This window comes from Artemia sp. Qi Xiang Cuo, chromosome 15 (genome assembly GCF_049724085.1).
Source record: "Artemia sp. Qi Xiang Cuo chromosome 15, ASM4972408v1, whole genome shotgun sequence".
NCBI lineage: Eukaryota > Metazoa > Arthropoda > Branchiopoda > Anostraca > Artemiidae > Artemia > Artemia sp. Qi Xiang Cuo.
Window position 1 is genome coordinate 32,029,372 of NC_142808.1, and position 15,209 is coordinate 32,044,580.

Here is a 15,209-nt window from a genome sequence, read left to right on the forward strand (position 1 = left end):
AAAAAAAAAAGTTTTAATGGTCGTATTTTAATGTGTTTCTTTTACATTTTCATTTGTTTTGCCGAGGACGGCCCTTGGACATAGGGTCGAAATATTCATTTAGGGATAAGGTTCCAGCGTCTTAAGAAAAAATTCTCCGTTGTTCATTTGTTTTTTATGTTAATGATTTTGACTTTCAGTTCTGTTTTACTTTCCCAAGGTAAGAACTTTTTTTCTCGCTTTCGTTTTTTTGCAAGCTTAAAACCAAACTATTCAGGTCCATGCTTTGCGCCAACTCATAGCAATTCAGGAACGATATCATGTTTACTATGTTACTCTTACACTACGGTAGTAAATCATAATCTTGTCCGATGACATAAAATTCGAATCCTTGAAGCCAAGAAATGAACCGTGGGAAACAGATTTTTCTCACGCTCGGACAAAAATAGACCAGAAATTTTCGAGCGGTCAATTGACTATTCTGTCTCAAAGAACATTTTAGTGAGTTCATCTACCAAGCCACTCCCAGCACTTCCAATTTTCAGGATTTATCCTGGAATTCAGTAGGCCTACTTATGGAACTAAGGAGGACTTTTGAAAATTCATGAATTTTACTATTTTAGGCTGTTTCAGGATTCTTCTTAGATTTTGTCCTTTTCTTATGCCGCTGATTTCAGCTTATTACGATAAAGTGGGAAGGTAAGCCACGACGATTTTTATGAGGAATTTCGCCCACCAGCAGGAGTGATGGATGTCATGGTTGCAGGAATAGCTGCAACCAAGTAGAGTGAACAGCAGTCCCTGGTAGCCAAAAGCGAAAAAAACTAATGAGAAAAGTTCTCATTAAAACGTGACTGAAGAATGACAGCACTATATAGATTTAACGTGATAGCAAAAGTTTATTGTGAAACCAAACTTTCGTAGACTTTGGAAAGACCTTGAAACCCCTCAAAAATGACTCGCCAACCTTAAACAAGTAAAATAGGTACTTTTGTACAAAGCGGTAAGCAGGTGAGAAGTGAAGTTTCGTTAATGCTAATGAAATAAAACAAAATAGGATGAAAATATAATCTTTTATGAACCAAATTGGGAAATATACTTGCACATTGGGGGTGGGGGGTAAAGCTTAGCATATATTAAATACGTAACCTAACCTGACCTAACCCAACCTAGGTGCCTTTTATTCCCCCTAAACCCCCCAAAATAAAGTTTAAATATAGTTCCCGCAGTGAGAAACCATTTGTTTATACCTCACAAGCCAGCGAAAACCTGTTTTCATAAAGATCTTTGCAATACAATTGTCGCGCGCTTATCGCTTTCTACAATAGTACCTTAAAATAACTCATGTGTCCTTTTTTATTTTTTTCCCAAGGAGTTATTGTATGAAACCAGCGGTACCAGAATATTAGAAGAGGGCTTAGTGGAAAGGAACTTGCGCTATATAGTCCCTTGTATGAGTAATAAAGGAGTTCATGTGTGAGGGCCTTTACAGAGATTTCAGTCCTCCCTCTACAATAGAACGGACGTTGGTATTCTTCTTGAGGACAGACAAGCGTTTTTTTTCTGTGGGTGATCTTGAACCGGTGGTCGACATATAAAATAAAAAATATGGAAGTGCATTCCGTCTATAAACATTTACTACTACTACTACTGCTATCTACAACTCACGGCAGCATCAAACCGCCTGAGGCCAATAGAGCTGTGCACGTTCCTCCTGCGTCCCAATATATTCAGTCTTTACTCCCTCCAAAGGTAAAAATTTGTATAGACTATTTCAGACCATTGAACATTCCAACCCAGCACAGGCACTAGCAGGCTTCACAGTTGCCTTGTTCGGGTATTAATTAAAAGGATTGACATATCTTTCACTCAGCCTCATAAAAACTATTGTGGAGTTGTAAGGGGCAAGGAGGAGGGTTAATTATATTTTACGATTTTGTGATCGGAGGAAGAAGGAGGTGTTTTCCGGCCTTAAAAGATATTCTGTATACTAGTTTTCTTTTTTTCTGGCGCCCGCCAGGCCCTTTGGCTAATTTTTTGACAATAGGAGCATTTAAAATCCCTAGGGACCTTGCTGGCACAACGAATTGATTGACTTGTGTTATCAAACTTCTTGTTGAATTTTCACAGAAGCTGTCACACGATTCTGCGACAAAGATATTTCTGTAAGGTCACTTTTAACTTACTTTACACTTATCGCGGTAAGAGCCCACTTACTCATCCTAAGACACAAAACTCCATTTATTGAACTGATAAGCCGAAGCGTGAGAAAGAGATTATTCTCATGAGCATGCTAAAAACAGATAGGGGTTTAAACCATACCGAAGGGGACGTTCCTCAGGGACCTTTAGGCACACACGAAGTACTTTTCAGCCGTTGATACAGAATATAAATCTCTACTGCTGTGCTGTTTCAGGACAATCTAGACTAACATTTCGGTACTACTAAAATCCAAAAGTATGACCAAGTAAAAAAAAAAAAAAATGACATGCTTTTTTAGCACCAAACATCACAATATAGCTGGCAATACCATGGCTGTTATTTCTAGATGCAGTAGCTTACAATAATTTGACAAAATTGCATTTATGCCACTTTTCGATAAATTAAAAAGCTAAGTGATTAAAGCTATCAGAAGTAGATCTAAAACTCAAATAAGGGTCTAGGACGGTGGTTCAGAACTGACCACTTCCTCCTTGTAAAGTTGGAAAGAATCATGGAGAATAGGTCTTGACTTGAGCAAACATTTCAATTTGGCTCAAATCCCAGGAACCGCTCTGCTGAATACTACAGTCCGAGAAGAGAAGTTGAAAAACGAATTTATGAAAATGGGTTTTTAGGAAGTGGCGCAGTTAGGAACTTATCCTTGGGGCCGAATTTATAGGTACAAGTTTCATTTAGGCTCGGTGAATAGAACTGAAAGTTTCATTCACATAGCTCAAGAACTTCTTGAATTTACTCAAGAACGGCTAAACTGCTATTTTGCCAGTGTTAAAAAAAAAAAAATGTTTGACTCAATAACTTGTACCTCTTGCAGTAGGGGTTCAGGGCAAGGTGGTTTCCAGCACGCAACGATAGTCAGCCGAACGAGACTGTTTGTAGAATTCAGGAGCCCAATTAGCAAACAGTTCGTGGTAACTTTCCATGGAGGAATTTTTCATGGGGAAAGAGAATTTTCCATGAAGGGGGCGCCGGTTTTCAATCCCATTATTTAAAAAACGATCAAAAATTAAATAAAAAAACAAGTTTTTTCAGCTGAAAGTAAGGGGCAACATTAAAACTTAAGACGAACAGAAATTATTGCATATATGAGGGGGTTCGCCCCCTCGTATATGCAATAATAAAGGTATAAAGAGTATACCTCACTCTTTACACTAAAGTATTTTTATTACTTTCAAAAGAGCTATTTATTCTAATTAAACGGCCAATGTGATTCAGGGGTCATTCTTATAGAATTTGAACAAAATTCGAACTGTAGCGTAAAGAGCAAGGTATTGACGAGGGGGCGAACCCCCTGATATACGTAATAATTTCTGTTTGTTGTAAGTTTTAATGTTGAACCTTGTTGAAAAACTTGTTTTTTTTTTTAATTTAATGAACCTTCTAAGCCAAGCCAATGGACCTGTTTTATTCTGTAACCCAGAAACTATTATATTTTTTAGTTATTACATTCCCTATTGAAATTCATATTTATTTCATCATAGAAAGGTGGTGTGGTCTTTAAAAAAAATTCCACGTCGTATATATGGGGATGTCATGCAATTGTATTTTAATTGTTTTATGACAAAGCAGTGCCGAATTACTCTGATTCTTGTTTTTCGACGCAGGCATTTGCTACAGGTGAATGACCCCCTACCAATAGCACAATAAGGGATACCTGACATGGCTCAATGAATATTGACTAAAGTGACACCCAAGCAAGCTAGTGATTACAGAAGGCACAGAATAATCGAGTGATACGAACGCATATGACCGATTGGTCGAACGCGTCAAACCCCAAACAACAACAACATATGGGGATGATTACAAAGACAATTTTATAACTATAAATTCAGCAACATTAAGTTTACAATTAGAGGAGGAAGAAGATTGTGCCAACTTTATTAAATTAAACGTAAATTTAAGCAAGATTAAGGAACGAACAATTCAGCATCATTTTGTTTATAATTAGAGGAAGAAGAAGATTAGGCTATGCCAACTTTATTAAAAATTCAACATAAATTTAAGGAAGTTTGAGGAACTTAAGACTTTGAAAGAGCCTAGTTAATGAACCTTCTAAGCCAATGGACCGGTAACAATCTGTGACCCGGAAGTTAATATATTTTTTCTGCATAAATATAGATTGAGTTAATTATGATACTTCAGTATTTCTGCAGATGATGAAGACTGGCTATGTCTTCAAAATATCCAGAACTTTTATATTTGTCTTTCACTGTCTAATAAAGGGACTTATCCCTATTGAAACTCTTATTTGTTTCATTACAGAATATTTCGAAGTTTGATATGTCAGCGTCTTGGAGAGTTCGAGGTGAGTACTCGAACACCTTCCGGGACTTAATATGGACAAAATATGATGAGTAGTTGTCAAGATAGCAAAGAAATACACAACATTAAGTTCCAGGTTCAATTATCTATTCTGCCAGTTTTAGATAACGAACTGCGAGTAAGGAGCGACGCGGCTGAGTAGTAACTGAAATTAAAAAAAATACATTTTTGATAACAATACATCAGAAGAATCGAATTTTTATGTCGATTCTAAACATGGGCGTAGGCAGCATATTGCCTAGGGGGGGGCAGTCGATAGTGTGATGGAGGGCCTTTTATCAACTGCTTTTCCAACCATCTACTTTTTCAGTCATATCTAATGTAAATTTGAAGGTCTAGGGGGGCAGCTGCCCCCCTGTCCCCCTTCCCTACTCCCATGATTCTAAATATATAAATTTCATTCAGTTTGATGGTACCCATGAAAAGTTACGAGCCTGAAAAGATTTAACCCAATTTTCGAATAAGAGGAGAAACCAAGAAGTAAACTTCTAAAAGTCAAGTCATCATATTAAAATCAAAACATCAGATTCATCATATCAGAGAACACTGCTGTAGAGCCTGTAGAGGTTTCAAGTTCCTATATAGAAAAATGTGGAGTTTTGTATATTTGCCAGAAGAAACATCAAGGATCCACGCTTGCTGGTTTGTTTTCGTTTTTCAGGGGTGATCGTATCGAACCAGGGATCCTAGAAGATCGGGATAGGGTTCATTTAATCGGAAATCAAAAGTTCAAGTGTCCCTTTTAAATGATTAAGCAGATTGGAGGGCCACTTGCCCCCTCCCACTCTCACACCCCCTTTTCCCCAAAGGCGTCCGACCAAAATTTTGAGATATCCATTTTGTTCAATATAGTAGAAAGGTCCAATAATTATGCCTTTGAGGGTAATGAGACCCGCCTTCCAAGTCTGAATGCTTCTGAAAAGTACATCTGTAAAGTCTGTAAATCAAAATGCTTCTAAATCAGGATGGTTAATCCATCCAATGGAGTAATTGTTGATTGGCAAGTTATTCTGACCTTAATTTGGCAGCTTAGTCGGGCAAGATCAAAAGGGTACAAAAAACTAGTCTGCCAATGGACGCTCCCGAAAAACACTGAAAATTATTGAATAATTCAGTCTTTTACTCCATCTGGGGTCTTGGATTTTATTCAATTTGTATATATTTTACCTTTTATGAAGTTTACTTTTTTGAAGTTAGACGGGACCTTTCCTCTCTCCGTGAATAAGGTTTTCGAAGTTATTTTTATTTTAAGTCGACCACCAACAATGGAATGAATTTGATCAATGCATTCACGTGACTGTACCTGTACACGACATTATATAAAACAACGCTACATTTAATTGAGAAGTTTTGGCACGCTAGAATTTACTTTGAATTTATAATACTTAGAGCACTGCCTGAACGAAGAAACTGCCAACTACGAAGGCTCGAACGATCGGAGACGTGACAAAAATCTGGCAAATTCTACATTTTTGCTATGGTATTGAATTCAGGAGGATAAATTATATAATTAATGCTACAGTTCCATCGAAAGAGAATGACATGGCTAAAAACTACAAACTAAGCTAAGGCCGTATATAGGGGTGGGGGTTCTGGGTTTGAATCATTTCCACGAAATTTTGACCAAATCGCAAAAAAGTAACAAAGATGCATATAAACAAGATTTTTTATGCGTTTTGTAAAGCTTTTTTCTTAAAGGATCTTTTCATGGAAAAATTTGCCATAGAGGGGAGCCGGATTTCTCATCATAAATCAAGTAAAAGCAAGTTTTTTCTACTGAAAATAAGGAGCAAAATTAAAACCAAAAATACTTAAAATATATTCCTGTTTGTGTAAATAATCATCATTCCTACATTCCACGCGTAGGAATGATGATATAGAAAAAAACCTCATAAAAAAAAAAATATGGGATGAAATCGAATCCTCTTCATAATCTAAAACTGGGACTTTTACCTTCCGATTTTATTCCATGCTCTTCGGTAGAAAAAAAAAGAAGAAACAAGTACACCTTTAAGTACCTAGCTAAAAACGAATATCAATTGTACAAGGGCGCCGGCAGGGGGGACAGGGGGCAATGGTCCCCCTGGAAATTTGGGATTATAAAGTAATTATAAGGAAACCAAAGGAAAGAGAGCAGAATAAGGGAAAACTACGAATAAAACGTTTGTTGACACATTGTCTACCAATAAATTTTGACCCTTAATAAAGAAGATATGTTTTAATTTGTGACTCAGTGACCCCTTTCCAGTTTTCCACAAGCATTTTTTCTATATGATTTGGTTGGAGTAACAAAAAAAAATTCTTCGTAGCAATGAATGGTAAGTAAATAACGATCCTTGTCAATAATGGAAGCATAAGAGCCTAGCTATTGATAATATTCAATCAAAGAATCAGCTTTTTTTGGTGATCCTAAATATGTATTTGTTTATTAGTAAGTCGTGCAGTTATTAGTACACAAGGAAGTTTGTATAATTTTAGAAAACAAAAGGAAAACAACTTAATAAGGGGAAATTTCGGTAAAAATCTGCCGTCAACTTTTGCTTGCATTGCATGAGCTAACATACGAAGCCACTATAATCAGTAATGTTTCCCCTGAACGGAATTCCGGGAAATTTCTGTATTTTTCCCCTGAACGGATACATTTTTGTGTTTTATTATTATTTATTTATTTTCCAGAAGTGACTGTGTATATCTAGTTGTCACTTTGAAAAATACTTAATTTTTTACAGTTATGAAGTATAAAGGTGTCAAATATAATGGTTTTTGGTATTCAAAATTATATTAAAAATATTAAATTAAAAATTTGTATTTGATTTTCGGAATCTTAGTTTTAAAGTTTTACTTTGAACAAACTACTTTGACAATGCGTTACTTTTTATAAACACTGAGTCTAAAGGCCTTAAATATTTGGTGTTTGATAACCCAAGTTCAAAACTGTCGATATTGTTAAAAGATATCCGTCCAACGCTTCGGCATTACTCAACAGAACTGAATGCTTGGATATCTTAGTTTTTGCAAGTAGGCTATTATTTTGTGTATTTTTTTAATTACTTACTTTTTCATTTCTATTCACTTTTACTTTAATTGACATACTTTTTCCATTGCATTTAGAAAAATGGGTTACCGAAAAGCGTTTGTCTCTAAGCTTCATGAAATAAAAAAAAACTAGTTTTTTCAACTGATAGTAAGGAGCAACATTAAAATTTTAAATGAACAGATATTATTACGTATATGAGGAGGGCTGCCTCCCCTCCCTCCCCAACATCTCACTTCACGCTACAGTTTTTCGGCGCATTAAAAAAAAGTTACTTATTGTTCTAATTAAACGACCGTTGTTTCGGGAGTCGCTTCTAAAGAATTAGGACAAAATTTAAACTTTGACGTAAAGAACGAGGTGTCTTGGAGGGAGAAAAAACCCCTCATATAAGTAATAATTTATGTTCGTTTTAAGTTTTAATGTTGCTCCTTAAAAACTGGTTGTGTTTTATTTAATTTCTGATCGTTTTTAAATAACGCCGGGATACATGGCTCCACCTCCACGGAAAAATCCCTCTCCCCATAGAAATATCCTCTGGACAATTCAATCCTGGGGAAAATTTACCCCGGACAATTACCCTTAACATCTCGCGTAAAATTGAATCGGTAAAGAGAAAGCAAGACAAAGAAATTTCGCAAAGGAATTCTTGCAAATTCACCCAGTGTAGAATTTCCCCTGAAAAGTTCACCTTCTGGTAACTTACCTCTCTGGGAAATTCTCCCTATGCAAAATCCTCTTATCAGAAAATTCAGCCTCCCCTCCCCATCCGAAAAATGTTTGCATACTTCCCAATAACAAATAAAACAATGGGCAAATTTTATAACTTAAAAACCTTTCCCCGGGAGCTGTAGGGGGTCATTTTATGTCCAATAGCTATTGGGCCTTCCAACTATGTTGAACAAAAAAGCTATCTCAAAATTTTTATCGGATGATTTTGAGAAATTTGGCGTGGGATGGGGCCTAATTGCCCTCCAATTTTTTTGGTCACTTAAAAAGGGGCACTAGAACTTTTCATTTCTGTTAGAATGAGCCCTCTCCCGAAGTTTAGCCCCACTGGGTCAATATAATCACCCCAGGGGAAAAAACAACAAAAAGACATAAAAGGTATCCGTGATCTTTCTTCTGGCAAAAATTACAAAATGCCACATTTTGGTAGATATGAGCTTGAAACCTCTACAGTAGAGTTCTTTGATACGCTGAATCTGATGGTATGATTTTAATTAGAGTTCTATGACTTCATGAGGGTCTTTGCCACTTTTTTCGAAAATCAAACATTTTCTCAGGCTCGTAGCTTTTGATAGGAAAGACTAAACTTAATGAAAATTATTAATTTGGAATCAGCATAATAAGCCTATTCCTTTGATATATCTATTGGTATCGAAATTCCGTTTTTAGAGTTTCGGTTACTATTAAGCCGGGTCACACCTTACTTACAGTTCGTTATCGCGAACTGTTTGATTATCCATCAAAATCAAAACAGAGATCATTGAAAAATTGATCGTTTTTTCTGCGTTGCCGAAAATATTGTATTCATAGTTTCATGAAATGTAACTAAACAAACAGAAAAGGTTTTTCAACTGAAGTAAGCAGCAAGTTTAAAACTTATAACAAACATAAATTACTATGTACATAAATATAAGGGGGACTGTCCCCTTCTCAGTTGTCATTAGAATTCCGTTTTTAGTTTTGGTGAATTGTCATGAGAATTCTGTTATTAGTTATGGTGAATATTGGTTCAAGTCACTTTTTGCTTCCAGTTTTCTTACCACAAACTATTTAATAAGATTCTCTTATGACGATTTTTTTTTTTGAACCTGTTCATTTTGTTCAGCTGAATAGGACAATAAAAATAAGAGGGTCAATTTGGCTGGTGGTTAGTAAGTTTAAATTCTGTTTTTCTTTCGCTATTCTATATTTTTTTTTTAATGTCTGAACATATAATGAATTTAAGTTCGAGGGGGAGAAGTGTCCTGTTGTGAAAGAGGTACATTTTACATGGTCGTTATAAAATCAAAACGTGTTATCTATACAAGCAGGATAATTTTTGAGCATCTCTACTCCTTCTTTAAACTATTCTAAGGTATAAGAAATTGCATAAATACAAGGTCTACATCTGTTATAACCAACGGAAGCAATACATCTTTCTATGATTTTGGTTTGAGTTTGATGATAAAATGCTTTTAAGATAAAATGTTTAATAATCAAATATATTATTGATTAAATAAATAGATCTCTTTGCCAGGAATCCTTTTTTTTTTAATTCTTTTTCGATGCACCTGTTGCATTAATGATAGAATTTATCCTAATGAAAATTATAAAAATATAGAAAAGCAAACGTTTACTTTAAAACCAAATCAACAGCAACAAAAAGAAATCGCAGAATATAGAAACGTGCGTGTAATATCCCGGGATTATTTAAAGAAGGATCAGAAACTAAATAATAAACAAGTTTCGCTATTCGCGTCTTAAAGCCACCACACTCGAGTTCACTCGAGAATTTATATCGCGAACATTTAACAATAACCGATTTTCATGGTCTTTATACCAGACAATTAGCTTCGGCTCGGTGGAAACTACATTGTAGCTACATTTTAGTTAAATATTTAGTTGATATTTTGGTTAGGTTAGGGTAGTTTAGGTTACGTATTTAATATAATAGGTGAAACACCAATGTCCATCCTCCAGTGGCAACCAACAGGAACGCGGCGAAGGTGGAAACCAAAGAACACTACGCCGAGCATACCAGAGGGACCTTCTTAACGCGAAGACGTCCATACAACCCCATTGGGTATACATTATGGCAGCAGCAAATTTGAGGGACGACTGGCGTCTCTTCGTCGATGCCCTGGTTGCCTCCGGAGGCACAGGAGGATCTAAGGTAAAGGTAATTTAATATAATACGGTCTGGGCTATCCACCCCCCCTCCAGTTCCATAATTCTTTGTTGTAGTTTGCATAATTTTGTTACTAGATTATTTGTTCATAATATTTTGGTATATTTTATTATAATTAACCAAAGTTCAATTCTTGAGTGTGTACTAGCTAACAAGGAAGCACCACCAGTTAATATAATGTCTTTTAAGGGCCTTATTTTCATAATTCTCTGTTGTAGTTTCCATAATCATGTTACAAAAGTATTTTACTCTCATCATACTTAGGTATATTTTCTTAGGAGTAACCCAACTTCATTTATTGAGTGTGGTGGCTATAAGACAGAAGTAGCCAAGCTTTTTTCTACTGAAAGTATGTAGTATCATTAAAACGGCAAGAACACACTCAAGAAATGAAGTTAGGTTAATGATTCTTGCTTCATAATATGTACATAAATCATAGTTAACACATTTTGCATGCAGCCCCGCTATATTTACCCCTCCCCCTCTAATGTCCAAAAATTTTTTTGTTTCACAGGTTGTTTTAAGTAACAAGCTAATCTTACAACCACATTATGACGTGTTTAGTTTCCGAAAAAAAACTTGTGTAGCTTCCGGTAAAGAAAGAAACAAGACAGTCATTATTGTCAGTCCCTCTGTTTTGACTAGGTTTGGCGCCGAGAAATCATGTTTACTGTCTTGAAATGAATCCGCGGCACAAATTAACAATTCTTTCTCAAAGAGCGTTTTGATGAATTCATCATTGACAATCTGTCAGTAAGGAATGATGTGACTCAACAGTAACCAAAACGCTAAAAAGTTTTGATAACAGTAAATACATCAGTAGAATCGAATTCAGTACTTATCTGTTAGCCAGTATATACTCGAGAATTTTGATCTATAGGTACGGAGTTGAAACAACTTCCCGACGCTATATATATATATATATATATATATATATATATATATATATATATATATATATATATATATATATATATATATATATATATATATATATATATATATATATATATATATATAACTCGGGAAGTATATTTGCATAATAGGGGGGGGGAGGTAAGTATAGCTGGGCTGCAAGCAAAATATAACCTAACCAAAATACCAAATAAATATTTATTATAATATAACTACAATGTAGTTTTCCACTGAGCCGAAGCTAATTGTTTCCGTATACAAACAGCAATAAACGGGTTGCTGTCTGATTTTATAGATCCAAATTATCGAGTGTGTAATGGCTAAAATATAAGTACTAAAAAAACAACATATTAATTGGTTAGAACTGATTAAAAAACAGATGAAAATAGGAGAAAAGGAAATTTGATTCGTTTATACTTGCTGCATCTTATAAGGTAAGAATTCTACGATTTGTTCAGCTAGTTTTTCATGTAGCTTAGGGCCATGTGAGACCATTAAGCATACAAGGGATAGCGATTAATGGTATACCCGATTAATTGTCAAAAACGCAAACAAAACCATAAAAATGACCATAAATTTAACAATCTGAAAATTTCTCTTTTAGTTTAGGCGTGTTTTCTTCTTGAGAGCCGCTATTTTGATATTTAGATGGAAAGTTGAAATGCTAAGTTGAATGCTAGCCGCCTCAGTGTAATTATCACCTCTGTGTATTAATTTTAAAGATATGCAAATACATTTTCTAAATTTAAAAAATAACATTGATTTGGCATAAAATTCTACTCAAATAGGCATCAGAAATAAAATTTGCCCCCACCCCCCTAATGTAGAAATATATACCCTGAATTGGCATATATATATATATATATATATATATATATATATATATATAGGGGGGGGGGCTAAAATTCATTTTCGATAGAAATGATTATTATATTCGTAATCAGCATAAAAAAAGGCATCGAATGGTATATTCACTTTAGTTGTAACTCAATAGCCTAATATGATTTGGTAAATATTTACCGGGAGGTGGGAGTAAAGTTTAAACTTACCTCTCATTTGCATCAGAAATAAATGTCAACCCCTCCCCTAATGTGCAAACATACACCTTGAATTGGTAGGCCTATATATAGGGGTGGGGGTAAAATTCATTTGCGGCAAAAGTGATTATTATATATGGAAAGAGCATAAAAAAGGCATCAAGTGGTATGTTCACTTTATTCGTAAGTCAATAATATGAACAATGAAAAATTTACCCAAACTTTAGCCTGTAGATCCATCCCTGAAAGTTTCACTTTCCTAACCAAACACCTTTCCAAGATATCCAAAAGCAGTTAAAGTAAAATTTTACCCTTAATTATGTTATTTTTCAGATGTATCAAACTTACCCTACTTAGATACATTCCCGGAAGTTTCATTCACTTTCCACAACAAATAACCTAAAATGTAAAGTTTTATCCCGAGTTTCAGCATTACATACCTCGGTCTTCCCCAAAACTTTCTGTTACGTGAATGAAACTTAAGGATAAACTTACAGCCTGAATTCGGTTATCGAATCGTGTACTGAAGTTCCCTTTTCCCCGGGTTCGTGCTGTTTTCTATGCCAACCTTGAACTATAAGTCCATTCCATTTAAGCCTAGCTTCACTCACCTGGCAAGAAAAATTCTAAGTTATTCAGAAGGTCCTAACTCAAAATTCGGGGATAGGTCTATATAAACGCACCTGAATTGTTGAAAAAACTTCTACTCCTTTCTTGATGGGTCTCATAATCTTGACAATACCAGATCCTCTAAATAATTTTACTTATACTGAGAAATTTAGACTTTGTTTAAGAAACAGTGAATCTCCTCTTACCAGAAGGCGGCGCTGGTTTTTCAGAGGATCCAATCGAAATCTAGATCCGAGATTCCCAACGCGGGGCACAGGCAGGGTTTTCAACTTGAACACTTTTCGTGTGAAATGCACTCTTTCACTCCTCGGACCGGATATGGAGTCATTTTGCCCATTATTTGCTCTTTGCACTCTTTTTTGTATTCTTTTATGAAATGATGATTGAAAAAGTATAAAGCGAAATAAAAAACGATACTTGACTTGACTATAGCGAAGTCAGCTATAGTTCACGACTAGTTACTGGCTCCTCTTATATTTCTTTCAAAATATTTAAATAAAATGGAGACAAAACTTTAACTAAACATTTGACGCAGTCAAGAATAGTTCAATTAAAGATCCAAGCAATCAAAATAAACACCTGCAAATTTCCAGCACAAGATAAAAAAAATGATATTCATTATCTAATCCATTATTTAGAGGCTGATTTAAGTAGGGAGTCCTCCTAACTTTATTTTAAATACATTTGAAAAATTTAAAAGTAATATGTTTATTGGTCGAAGGATAACTGATAATTATTTGTAACTGGCTACGCGTGCGGCGGCAGCCCCCTACCACTTATTGTTCGTAGACGTGTAGGCAAGTGGCTCTGGAACCTTTCAAAGTTGTATATTAATAGAAAGGATTACTTATTGCTATACTTACGCATTTAAATTATTTACTTGACAATTTCACCGTAATATTCTCTCCGTACGCAAGATTGTGCATCCAAAGAGGAATAAAAACAAATGAAAACAGTTCTGTAGGAGAATTCAGGTAATTCTTCCCAAAGATTTTGAAATAAAAACAAACTTAGTCTGTAATACCATATATCGTACCTACACAAGAAATATTTTTTTTCAGAAATTTCCATTCATTTCTGAGTAATGAGTGGCTTTTTATTTAGGGAAAGTCAAATGAATCCGTAAGCCTAAAGGCCAATTTCTGTTGTACTAGCAAAATTTCCCGTAAATATGACAATACATAAAACCAGTCCGCTCAGTTAACCTTTTGTGTCGTAGCTACTCGCCTGGAGCTACTTGCTTAAGTGCAACTAAATTTAATTTTTCTAAACAAATAATTAAAGATCTATTTCATCTTTTTTATTTTTTTTTTACAAAAAGAAACGACACTATGTTTTGATTTTTTTTTTCCTCTCTAAACTTATTTTTTACTTCTGTGTTCAGTTAACCTTTTGTGTCGTAGCTACTCGCCTGGAGCTACTTCCTTAAGTGGTACTAAATTGAATTTTTCTAAACAACGAATTAAAGATCTATTTCTTCTTTTTTTTTTTTTTTTTTTACAAACAGAAACGACACTATGTTTTGATTTTTTTTTTCCACTCTAAACTTACTTTTTCTCTTCAATTCTTGTACAGCTTCTTAGTTCTGCTCCTCTATAAGGGTTGAGATGTCTTATCTCCCCTAGATTGAAAGTGATTAGAAATTATATAAAAAACAATAAGTTTTCCACTGAAACTAAGGACCAACATTGAAACTTATAGCGAACAGAAATTATTACGTTACGTATAAATAAAAGAGTTCATAGCAGTGTTGTTTCTAAATCAAATTTTAATAAAAAAAAAGCCAAGATTAATTAAAAAAACAAAGTTTTTCAAGGGAAGTAAAGAGCGAAGTTTAAACTTAAAGCGAACAAAAATCATCAAAGAAACCAATGCAAATAAATCCACTGGCAATATTTCCCTATGTTTGTAACATTACAGAAAACTAGCGCTTTACTGAAAACACAAAATAATATAGGAGTTTTGGTACGGTAAAAGTAAATCTTTTAAGGACACTTTTAACAGTATAAAAGTAAAGAATTTTTAGATTGTTGCTTTAGTTATTTTTTTGTTTAGTTTAGCATCACTTTTGCACAATGAGCTCGGTTCCTTGATTGATTATTGTTTTGGATCTGAAAAAGACATTTCATGATCTTTTTTTAGACAAGGTAAAAGTGTCCCTATCGGCTCATTTTAA

The 15,209-nt window shown here is 34.7% G+C and overlaps 1 protein-coding gene across 1 annotated transcript in view; it reads right to left on the bottom strand.

Annotated features, from left to right (window-relative positions):
- LOC148943556 (uncharacterized) overlaps positions 1–13,134 on the bottom strand; it is a 42,327-nt gene extending 29,193 nt beyond the window's left edge. The window contains exon 1 of the mRNA XM_089101028.1: positions 13,087–13,134. Coding sequence (XP_088957154.1) covers positions 13,087–13,131 — 45 coding nt within the window. The 5' untranslated portion in view covers positions 13,132–13,134. The remainder of the gene's footprint in view (positions 1–13,086) is intronic.
- Between the last annotated feature and the right edge of the window lie 2,075 nt (positions 13,135–15,209).